The 13,174-nt window shown below is 35.4% G+C and overlaps 1 protein-coding gene across 1 annotated transcript in view; it reads right to left on the bottom strand.

Moving 5' to 3' along the window:
- HSPBAP1 (HSPB1 associated protein 1) overlaps positions 1-13,174 on the bottom strand; it is a 41,191-nt gene that overhangs the window by 2,790 nt on the left and 25,227 nt on the right. The window contains exon 6 of the mRNA XM_067288415.1: positions 2,908-3,015. Coding sequence (XP_067144516.1) covers positions 2,908-3,015 — 108 coding nt within the window. The remainder of the gene's footprint in view (positions 1-2,907; positions 3,016-13,174) is intronic.

The following is a 13,174-nucleotide window of genomic DNA, read 5'->3' as shown; positions in this document are numbered from 1 at the left end:
CCATCAAAGAATAACATTGCATATTTAATCTCTACACTTATGAAAATTTTAAATATTATTGGAGATCTAAAGATGGCTCTGGTTGAAGATCATATAGATCAACAGGCTTTGTGGTTTTTTTGATTGAGAATTTTAGTAAAAATGTCTTGAATTTTTTTCCTTCTCTACTCCAACATATTATATTATGGTTTGAGAGCATTTTTTAAGTTTTTTGGAGGAAGAAGAGTTATGTTTGAAGTCAGGATCATAATTACAGAGAGATTCATGAGCAATTTGTTTGTGTTAAAACTGTTTTAGGGTCTTTGTGTTGAGACTCTTGAGTGGTACTGTTTTCTGAACTTCTTTGTTCTTTTCATTATCTTTTTACTTAATTATAGTAATAAATCATGCCAAATAAAACATTGTTATTAAAAAAAATATACATGTTATACTAATACATTTAATATAATATTTGTGATCTTTTTGGAAGAAAAAAACTGATTCTTAAAGTTGATTCTTACATCACAGATTCAGAAATTGTGGTTCTATTACCAGCATACAAAACAATGATGCCAGATGATAATGAATACTATGAAAATGACATTGAATAACATTTTTCAATAACACTGACGATGCCATCTAAAGATGATATTCAGTCTTATAAATTTGCTTACACTTTCATTATCATAATGCACTGTCAATGAATATTTACATGAAACTAAAAAGAAATTAACTGTTTATCTTTTATGATCAGAAGTGCAAAAAGAAGACATGCAAAAAAGTGTGCTATCTTCTACGTTATTTCCTATAAATCAGTGTCATATTAGTCCATTTTGGCTGTAGAATCATATCCTACATTACTTGAATAAAAATATATCTTGTTCATGAAAATTAAGGTTTTTTCCATGATGTAAAGCAATAATATTTCTATACTAAAATGTATATAAAAATACCTCAAAATATTCCTTTAATGCTACATTCTCAAATCATAACTCTGCAATTAATTATAAAGATAACAACCATCTTTATAATTAATTGAAGTTATTCCTGGATGCTTTATAAATTTCAAGCTTCTCTAAGTGCCTGCTGTGGGATAGATCTGTTGAAAAACATATTAGATATGCTTGGTCCAGATGAGCTTATAAATCTACAAATATCTATAATTATAACTCAGTAATTAATTATAACAATAGCAACTTGTTACTACAGGCTTTGAGGGCCTTATATAAAGTCCAAAAATAGGACTGCACAAGTTATTATGTCACTGTCACCACTAACTAATCACCAATCAGCAAATGAATTCTTTAAATTTTGAAAAGATAACGAAAAGAACAAAGTTCAGAAAATGGTATCACTCAAAAGTCTCAACACGAAGACACTAAAAAAGTTTTGAAACTAACAAACTGCCCACGAACCTCTCTGTAATTATGATCCTGACTTCAAACATAACTCTTCTTCATCCAAAAAACTGTAAAAAATGCTCTCAAACCATAATATAACATGTTGGAGTAGAGAAGGAAAAAAATTCAAGACATTTTTACTAAAATTCTCAATCAGAAAAACCATAAAGCCTGTTGATCTAAATGATTTTCAACCAGAGCCATCTTTAGATCTCCAATAATATTTAAAATTTTCATTAGTGTAGAGATTAAATATGCAATGTTATTCAGTAAATGAATAAAAATATACAACAATATCCATTAATACAGATTCAAAGTTTACATCCAAAATCTTCATATTTTTTGCAATAATTCAAGAATTAAAAACAAGTATAGGATAATGAATAGGATTTTTCAACTAATATTGCTGAGCAAACATAATCAAAGAATGAAATCATACTTAAATAATTTTTTTCCTACTTCTCAATAATTAATGTATATCAATTACATTTGTAATAGATTTACAGTTATAAATTTAGAACTATTGGCCACAGTGTATGTCGTAAACAACATACATTTTCAAAACAAGAATAGATGCTATGATAAGTGCTTTTCCAAACATTTCAAGCATTATATTAAACAAAGTAGTGAACCATTTTTTTTGCCAGTAGTAAGCATTGAAGAGAAACATGTTAATATAAATTCTTGATGATGATAAAATTATTTTAAACTATAATATTCATTGAGAAATTACTTCTCATAACTTCAAAAGTGTACTTTTCCAAAAAAAAAAACTACACAAATTACAAATATATTAATACATTTAATATAATATTTGTAATCGCTATAACATGTATATTTCTTTTTAATAACACAATGTTTTATTTGGCATGCTTTATTACCATAATTAAGTAAAAATTCAAATTTGAATAAAAAAGAATATCATAAAGAAAAACAAGTATAGGATAAGGAATTGTTCAATAACTGTAAGTACTTATAGCTGCCAAAAAGGTCATTACCTTCTATAATGACCTTTTGGCAGTTATAATGGTTTTGAAGAAAAATGAATGGTAATCATTGCCAAGTTGTTATTTTATAAATTATATTTACATTGTTTACACATTTGTGTTTCACAGTTGTGTAAACAGATTAAGTTTATTAATTAATTAATTATATTATACACAAAATTTGTATAAAATTAATAAACGAGTCTATGAAATTCTAATTAATTATACTTTATTACACTAGCCACTGTTATATTTTGCTTCATTATGTAAAAGCGGTTTAGACTGTAACTTTTAAGAAGTCAGTTTCCACTGAATTTCTACTGGCAAAAACTATTATTACATGAAATACAATCCACAATAATGAAGTCTTCAAAGAGATTGAAAATAGACAAGACAGATGGAAAGATATATCAGATTGTGTAATATAACCAATGTGACATTCATTTGATTTGTCTCTTGACATGTGTGACATAACAAAGAGTTACTATACTTGAGTTTTAGTTCTACTTGAAAAGAAGTTTATATAAGTTAAAATAACTTACTTCTGTAGGATTTAGCCAATCTTCATTTTCTGGTTCATAAATAGGTATTAATCCTGTCATGATCATTCGTGTTATAGCTTCTTCCAATCTTTTATCATCATCAGTTTCCTAAAGAATAAAAAGTAAACAATCAATAAAATAATTTAATTTTAGATATGTATCTAGACTAATTAACATTATACTATCACATTAAATTCAAATAAATATGTGTATTCTCATGTGTAATTATTACATAATTATTTATAAAAATTATTTAAAAAAATGTATAAAGAAAATAAAATAAGAAAAGTGAGAAGAATCAAATTTTGTGTTCTTTCAGCTAGTTACTTGGAAAGAGTTGATAAAATTTAGTTTGTTTCATTGTTGGAATAAAAGTAATAAATGTACTTTTAGCATTTATTAGTAATGGTAAAAATTTAAATTTTTAAAACAGTCTTATTACTAAGGTCCTGATTTTTGGGTGCGACACCCACTCGGTTTTTGAAAGGGGCAGAGTGTAAAAAGACAAACTAAGTCGGTTTTAGTAGGCCCACTCATTGCCAAATTGTTTAGCGCCCAAATCGCAAACCTGCCCCGAAACGGTGACTAGCACCCAAACTACATATTTTGCACTCAGTTCCCCCCTTATTACAATTTTGAAAAATATGTTGACAATTATCTCTTTTTTTGGTGGTTTTTATTCATTCTTTTGAAGAGGTATAACAAATTTGTTAAACCGGACCATGTACGCTGAGGAAAAAAATACGATAATTAGCTTACTCTCTTCTTTTGTTGAGAGAAAAGGGGGTAAAGTGGAATTTTCTGGACTAAACAACTAAGTCTTAGAGTTGTTCTAAGAATGTAAACAGATTCACTGAAAATCTGCAACATGTGTTTTCTTTTCTAAGAAAAGAACAATCTAAAAAATTCTGTATTGAGGTCACCTTACCCTGACTTGTGAACGCAACAGTTCCAATTTCCTTTGTTTGGTGTCGGTGACATTAGAAAATGGCAAAATTGTCCGCATCTAAACTGAATATTTTAGCAAATATGTTTAAAGATGAAGGCATATGCACAGACGGAAAAGTTCTTCACTGTTCCAGTTGCAATTATGTGATTTTGGTTGATGTGAAACACCAAGAAACAAAAATCAGGCAACACACGAGTTTGGAAAAGCATAGAGAAGGCAAACAAAAAAGGAGGAATTTCGAGCAGATATTTATAGGGGCCTCATTTCAAAGAGAAGAATCTCAGAAGGCTTAATAATACATTTTATGCAGATTTAACGACCGCTCTTCTGCAGGCATTGTTTACGTTATATAAGAGTATATCCTTATATAATGTAAACAATCCAGCATTTAAGTCATTTCTCCAGAAATATACAGTAAAGCTTGTCCCCTCAGAAAAAACTATGTGAAACCAGTTTGTGATCAAACAATATCTAAAATCCTAGATGTTGTCAGAGATAATCCTGTAGTGTTTATACTGGATGAAACAACAGATTCCACAAAACAGGTATGTGCTGAATGTTCTTGTTGCACTACTGACTGAATGCTATGTACAGTACAATCAATGTTGTTCAAAATGTACCAACTTGAAAATATGAATTCAACTAGAGTGTGCCAAGCTTTCAACGATGTTTGTGTCAAGTTGTGGCAAAATGACATCCAGTATGAGAAGGTTTGGCTTGTCATTACAGATCAAGCATCTTACATGTTGTCAGCATTCTCAAATTTGAAGTGAAGTGCATCTACAACAACTTAAAACATGTGACTTGTCTTGCCCATGCCCTACACCGAGTATGTGAATGTATTCATGTAGAATATAGCAAGGCCAATGACTTCATTTCAAAAATGAAAATAATTCTTCTCAAGTGCCGTAGTCAGGAGCGCTTGTACCAAGACGTAACTGGACTGCCATTACCACCCAGTCCAGTGGTCACCCGTTGGGAGTCTTGAATAAACAGTGTGGTATTCTACTGCGAGAACTTCAAGAAAATTAATGCGTTTATCGACAAACTTCCTCCTGGTGATTCTGTGACCATTGGTAGTATTGAGAAACTGGTCACTGATCCAGTAGTGACCACAAAGCTCTACTCCGTGCATTCGTACAAGTTATTGGTGAATAAAATCAACACGCTGGAAAGACGTGGAACTGAAATGCGGGATCAGTGGAATGTTGTAAGTCAGGCGCTTGATGTACTGGACGGTTTTGCCCTGGACAAACTCAGATCCAGTTTATCAAAAAATCCTGACTTGAAAAATATTTTGGATTGCACCGAACTAGAATTCCGAGTAAAAATGAAATATGCCCCCTGTGGCCGCCAGCGCCAGAGATCCCGAACACTGCCTGGCAACACTTGCCAATGAAGTTGGCTGGCAACGTAAAAAAGAGGCGCGAAAGTTCGCGGGTTTTTGCCTGGATGTTGGCCGAGGATGTCGGTGACAGTTCTCACCTTTTTAATAAAGTTTTTTTGTTACTGTTCGTGTTTGTCTGCTTAGTTCTAAAGATCAGTAGGATCGAATGACAAAGTGGTGACCCGAACGTGATGCGATTAACGAACTACCTGGACTTTCGACTGAATTGGATAGTGAACAACTCTGTGTCTATGAAGGAACATTTTTAACAGGACATGCAGGTATGATCAGTTTCTGAATCGTAAATTCAATAAGACGACTAAGAGTGCGTGACTCGGGCTAAGCCTAATCAAAGACTATCCCGCTTTCCTTGTACCCGCATAGTTAGGCGCCCGAAATGGCGGAACAGAACGAGTTGGAAATCGGACGTGTACAGGCAAAAATGCCTATCTTCACTAAAACCAACATCAAATTATTTTTTGTGCAGCTAGACGCAGCTTTTGCCATTAATCGGATTACAAGTGAGAACACTAAGTACAACTATTTAATCAATTCCCTGGACGCGGAGATTCTATCTAACGTCAGTGACTTAGTATTTGACCGTCCAGCCGAGGCTCCGTTTACTAAACTCAAAGATCGACTCCTCGAAATTTTTCAGAACTCCGCTGCTAAAGAGGCTAAAATTCTGCTTGAAGATCTGGCGTTAGGGGATCAGAAACCCAGCGTTTTACTCCGTAAAATGAGGGAGCTTTCAGCGGGCAAGATTACCGAAGAATTTCTTAGAAACTTGTGGCTCCAACGTCTCCCCAAAAATATTCAGACAGTTCTGGCTGTTAGCGGTGATGAACTAGACAAGCTAGCCATCCTTGCTGACAAGGTTGCTGAACTTACAGAACCAACCCAACTGGCCAGCATCAACTTAGAAGCCGACAATCCCGTAATCAAAAATCTCGAAATGCAGATTTTAGAACTCACAACGAAGGTTGCAGAACTTAATGTATCGCGTACTGCTCGTCCCCGTTATCGTAGTAGAGAGAGAAACCGACATGACCCGAATTCGAGGTATCGCATTAGTTCACGCCCTCGAGGAAGAAGCCTCAATCGTCAGGGATATTGTTACTACCATGATAAGTTTGGATCAGCCGCTAGGAAATGTCGTTCGCCGTGTTCCTTCGACCGAACTGCTGATCAGGGAAACGAGCGCAGCCAGCCGCAGTAACGGCCTGTGGGTCCAGCCTGGCTCCTAAATATAGCCGTCTGTTTGTGTATGACAACAAAACTGGCCTAAATTTCTTAATTGATTCTGGAGCAGATTTATCGATCATTCCCAATCGCACTAAGAATCAGCCTACAAAGGTTGAATTGTATGCTGCCAATGACTCTAAAATCTCGACGTATGGAACAAAGGTGCTAGAACTTGACCTCAACTTAAGACGTTCTTTCAGATGGGAATTTACCATAGCTGATGTGCAGAAGCCTATAATCGGTGCAGACTTTTTGGCCAACTTTGGACTCATTCTCGACATCAGAAACAGATTACTGGTTGACCCCCTGACTTCCCTTACTACACGAGGAAGATATTATACAGGACCACCTACTTCAGTCAAAACTATAATCAGCAATTCCCCAATGCAGGATATCCTCAAGGACTTTCCACATCTCACTCGTCCTCGACCGTTTTCAGATAAAGTCAAGCACAACACAGTGCATTATATCGAGACACACGGTCCACCCGTATTTGCCAAACCCCGTAGATTGCATCCGGCTCAGCTGCAAGTAGCAAAGCAAGAATTCCAGCACATGATGGAGTTAGGTATATGCAGACCATCAAAGTCCAACTGGGCTTCTCCCCTCCATATGGTGCCGAAGGGTCGTAACGATTGGAGACCTACTGGAGACTATCGTGCCCTGAATAGGATAACTGTTCCCGATCACTATCCAGTGCCACACATCCACGATTTTGGTCAAAGTCTACACGGAGCCCGAATATTTTCCAAGATCGATTTGGTTAGAGCCTTCCATCATATACCAGTTAACCCAGATGATGTGCCAAAGACAGCCATTACAACGCCATTTGGGCTATTTGAATTCGTTTTCCTTCCTTTTGGTCTCTGCAACGCAGCCCAATCATTCCAACGATTCATGCACAAAGTTCTGAAAGGCTTAAACTTTTGTTTTTCATACCTAGATGACATCCTCATTGCTAGCACTTCGTGGGAGGAACATAAGATGCACATGCGGCAAGTGTTTCAACGCCTTGACAAGTACGGTCTGCAAATCAATGCATCCAAGTGTACTTTTGCTGCCCCACATGTATCATTCTTAGGATACATGGTGTCTCCCCACGGCGTTATGCCACTTCCAGAACGTGTATCCGCCATAACTCAACAGAAGCGACCACAGACCCTCAAACAACTGAGAAGGTTCTTAGGCATCTTGAACTTCTATCATAGGTTCCTACCCCATGCGGCCCATCACCAAGCTCCTTTACACGATCTACTTAAAGGAGCAAAGAAAAACGACCAGCGCGAGATTAAATGGACTGACAATTCGATTCAGGCATTTGAGTCATGTAAGTCACAATTAGCAGATGCCACCTTACTACATCATCCTTCACCAAGTGCTACCCTTGCACTTCATGTTGATGCATCCGATTCTGCTGTGGGCACTGCCCTTCATCAAGTTACAGCACAAGGTCTCCAGCCACTGGCATTCTTTTCCCGCAAACTGAGTAACTCTCAGCGTCAGTATTCTGCATACGACCGAGAACTTCTGGCTGTGTATTTGGCTGTGAAACATTTCCAGTTTATGCTGGAAGCACGACAGTTCACCATTTACACAGACTATAAACCATTAATGTTTGCCTTCCAGCAACGACACGATAAGTGTACACCCCGTCAGTTGAGACATCTTGATTTTATAGGACAATTCTCAACAGACATCAGACACATAAAGGGGATCGATAACGTTCCAGCTGATGCTCTTTCCCGTATTGAATCAATTAGTAGCCCATCTATAGATTATAGCAAAATTGCAAAAGACCAACAGCAAGATCCTGAGCTCCAGTCTCTCCTGACTTCAAGTGACTCATCACTGGTACTTAAGAAGTTTAAACTTCCTGATAGTGATGTCGAAATTTACTGTGATGTATCGACAGGTCGCATTCGTCCATACATTCCGCCTAGATATCGTCGCACTGCTTTCAACACTGTCCATAACCTGTCCCATCCAGGTGTAAGGAGCTCAACAAGATTGGTAAAAGCAAAATTTGTTTGGCCATCCATCAGTAAAGACTGCCAGACATGGTCTCGCACCTGCATTTCTTGTCAACGATCGAAGATCCAGAGACATGTCGCTAGCCCTTTGGGAACCTTTCCTGTTCCAGACGCTAGATTTTTAAATATTCATATTGACATTGTTGGTCCATTGCCACCTTCCAACGGCTCAACATATTGCCTCACAATCATCGATAGATTTTCTCGTTGGCCTGAAGCAATCCCGTTGCCAGATATAGCAGCTGAAACAGTAGCTTCAGCCCTGTACTCAGGCTGGATATCTCACTTTGGAGTGCCTGCCCAAATAACATCTGACCAAGGACGGCAATTCGAATCTGGCTTATTTAAATCTCTCACTCAGCTTCTTGGTACCCAAAGAGTTAGGACAACAGTATACCATCCAATTGCAAATGGCATTGTTGAACGCTTTCATCATTCACTTAAAACTGCCATCAAGTGTCACTCTACTGAAAGATGGACAGAAGTGCTACCTACAGTCTTGTTAGGATTACGAACTGCGCTCCGTGAAGACACCAATACTACCGCGGCTGAGATGCTCTATGGCACCAGCCTCCGACTGCCTGGAGAGTTTTTCGTTCCAGGTTCTCAGGACGTCAATCCATGTTCTTTCGTCGAAAAACTCAGGACGATGATGGCAAACTTAAAACCAGTGCCTGTGGTGCACCACTCCTACCGCAACCCATTTATCCACAAAGAACTGCAGTCATGTTCCCACGTATTTCTTCGCAATGATGCTATACGGAAGCCCTTGCAGCCTCCATACGATGGACCCTACAAAGTCGTGTCACGTGGTAGCAAGACATTCACTCTATTCATAAAGGGAAAAGAAACTGTAGTTTCTATTGATCGACTGAAACCGGCTTTTATTCTCACAGCGAGTGAGTCGGACCAGTTACCCCCAACGTCTCCAATGCCAAGACCAGCGCCAACTAAACGTACCACAGACAATCCAGCCCCAACGCGACAAACTACCACACGCTCTGGCCGACATGTATCCTTTCCCGCTCGTTTCGTGTCGCAGACACTGGTGGGGGAGTAGCTGTGGCCGCCAGCACCAAAGATCCCGAACACTGCCTGGCAACACTTGCCAACGAAGTTGGCTGGCAACGTAAAAGAGGCGCGAAAGTTCGCGGGTTTTTGCCTGGATGTTGGCCGAGGATGTCGGTGACAGTTCTCACCTTTTTAATAAAGTTTTTTTGTTACTGTTCGTGTTTGTCTGCTTAGTTCTAAAGATCAGTAGGATCGAATGACAAACCCCTTACTCTCGGTCAACGTAGAAAAATCTTTTTCCTTATAAAAAGACATTCTATCCTCCAAATGAGAAAACTCCACTTTTAAGAACATCGAAATGGTTACCGTTGTAAATTACAATGCTCATCTTTATGTCTAAATTGCAATAAACAATTATGTAGTTTGTAAATTTAGTATTTCTTCTTGGTTTTGTCTTAATAATACAGCATTTAAAAGCACCCAATCCATTCTAAAAATGCATCCAAAAATCCGAACCTTACTTATTACCTTTATTTACATATATTTTTACATACCACAGAGTGCATTTAAGATAGTGAAAACATTTTACTTAAATAATTTAAATTTCATATTAACACTTTGTAAAATGGTTAATAATAAATTAATGAAGATATTTTAATATATTTTAGTTAATTTTTTTTTATTTTATATATCTTGTATTCCTGTAGTAATGAGACTAATAAGACAAAATGGAAGTTTTATATCTCAAATATTTTAAGTAGTTTTTTAGGTATCCGTTGAAATGAATTTATTAATTATGAATCTGACTTGCCAGAAAATTTAAATTAAAAACACAAACAACTTCTCAGCATTCTCAGCTTTATATTAAATCATATTTATTTAATTAAATTGGAATTTGTTTCAAAATTGCTAAATTTATTAAAATTAATTTTTTGGCAATTTCATCACCTCAGTAAATTTCTTGCATTGAAAAAAATTTTTATTAATATATGTTTAGCATTGATTTCATATTTTCATTTGAAATCGCAGGTATATTTTATTAAATACAGTGGAATTTGATGAAAACTGGTCATTCAGATAAATGAAATTTTGGATAATCCAGAAACTTGTTTGTTTTGTATTTTGGGTACATCAATCGCTGATTCGCACAATATGTGCATTTAAATTTTCAAGAACTATAAATACTGTAATGTGATTACTGTATTTAAAAGTAAATCAATTTACTCAAAATCTAACAACATTATATATATATTGACTTCATTTTTCAACACTACAATTGAGATATGATGGTAGTTAGGGTTTCCCAAATGGGATCTCGAGATCCCGGCTGTTTTTTAACTCTGGAAATATCCTGGGAAATCCCACAAATTTCTTAAAAGTTCACTTTTTTTCTTTTCTTTGCATTAAGGATGAAGAAATTTTGCAAATAGAAAGTATAATCAACTCTTAACTGTCAGAATACATTTGTATTTATTAATTTTAAGCCTGCTTATTCGTTTTTTAAATTTTTGCTTGTTATGACATCTCACAGATTGTCAATAATCTTCAATATGTATTTATGATAGGATCAATTCTTTACTTGTCAGAACCTGTAACATCTTAAATAATTGTGCCGATGCTGTCTTAATTTTAACTATGCCTAGTAACTTCAATAACTGCATTATGCCAGGTTGTGCAAATTGGGCAAGGATAGAAACTAGTACGAAGTCTGCAAGTATAAAGTTTTTCTTCATAAACCCGATTATTAAAGCCAAACGAACTGCCGAATTATTGGGCTATAAGCTCGATACTGCTATTAAAGCAGCCGAAGTAGTCAAATCGAGAATATTTGAGAGCAAAAGAAGTACTGCAACGCATCTCGAAAACAAACTAGAAATCTTCGAGGCTACAAAAGACAAACGTTACATGTTTTTTCACTTGAGACGATTCCACCTACATCCTTCGAATTGGAAAGGACATTCTCAGTAGTGAGACTTTTCATTATTAAAATAAGAACTTGATGAAGTGATTGGAGTATTGACCATCTTTGGTTTTCAAAATCTTATAAAAATTTACAATAATATTTTGTATTGTGTTTTATTTAAAAAACGAAAATTACCTTCTAAGTTAGAAGTTTGATCTAAATTCATTTTTTCTTTAAATTTTCAACTCAATTCAAAGACATTTTATTGTAAGCAGTTTCCAACAAACTTTAATAAATTTTTTCTATTTGTGAAAATTTCTACGTAATTCAAAGATAATTTTAATATATATTTTACACAGCATTATTAATATTATGATTTTGGGGGTTGCAGAACATATTAAATTACTTTTAAAAATGAAAAATAATTATATCCTTTGATTTCAAGATATTTTTTATATTTTAAAAATAATTAATTATATCCCGGGATCCTGGGAAACAGTTCGCTTTTCCCCCGAAATCCCAGGACAAGCAAAAGACCGGGAAATGAGAAACCCTAGTGGTAGTAATTTCCAGTTACATGGAAGGTTCAGTCTTTGTATAATTGTACTCCATAGTATATATAACAATACATACTAGTTTTTTTCTTTTTTTGAAAACTTTTCAAATAATTGAATTTCTAGTGTACATTTATTTCTTTAATATATTATATTAAATATACACAATTATTTCTAAACATTATTATACTTCACAAAACTTGGCTTGACAGAAGCTAAAAATATTTTTTAAAGAATATAAAGAATTTGGTCTCCTTAAATTAAGTGGTGTGAGGTAATATTCCAAAGCAATTATAATCTAAGAACAATATAAACTGAAAAATAGCTACTTATATAAAAAAAACTAATACAAATAAAGTGTTAGAACACAAATTTATCTGTTGGTTTATTTCTTATAAATTACAGTTCTTACAATGATTAACTTTACAATAATTTCAGTTATGAATCAGTCTCTTATAATGATGAAATGAACTTTACAGAACAACAACACAATACCAGATATATAAACAAAAAACTGCTCACAAAGTCAACCAAAATCCAGCAATTAAATAAACAGTTGATTGAATGTTTTCATCTACCTTCCAGTAGACATTTTCAGCTGGAATATTACAATTCTGTAAGAATATTCTTCATTTAGAATCACACATTCATCATGGTAGATGTGGCACCTGGCCATTGGTGGATACAGATGATGTCATAGAATTTGTGTCAGAAGGAAAGTCATCAGCTAGATGTTGATGAACATAAAACTTCCAAGCCAGGGGAAACGACTCCATGTCCTTGTGGTTGATGGTACGCTTCTTTACTGAAGCCCTGTAGATCTCATATTTCTCATAAAAGCATCCTATCATACGAAGAGTGGAGGATCCTGGATAGATGGAAGAAGATCTCCACTCCCAAGTCTGAAGCATAAGAAGCAAGGGCAGCAAAAACGGCCTTCCTTTTCTTGTCCTCACAGTGTTCTTTGAGGCATGACTATATGTGTCGGTATGTAACCCCAATGTATGCAAGAGGGATATTGCATCTGTGATCATGTACAGAAACAGTACATTCCTGGGAGGTGGTGCCAGTTTTTGAGGTCCTTGGCATTACGAAGGAGAGAAAAAGATGGTAGGGTAGGTTAAATGCCAAACAAAAACTGGAAGATTTGGCAATTTCTCTGTAGGTGGGGCCAAGGTGCTGTTGTAA

Source organism: Centruroides vittatus, unplaced genomic scaffold (genome assembly GCF_030686945.1).
Source record: "Centruroides vittatus isolate TY-2023 unplaced genomic scaffold, ASM3068694v2 scaffold_861, whole genome shotgun sequence".
Taxonomy (NCBI): domain Eukaryota; kingdom Metazoa; phylum Arthropoda; class Arachnida; order Scorpiones; family Buthidae; genus Centruroides; species Centruroides vittatus.
Note: the sequence above shows the minus strand (reverse complement) of the source record. Positions and strands in the feature narration are given on the sequence as shown.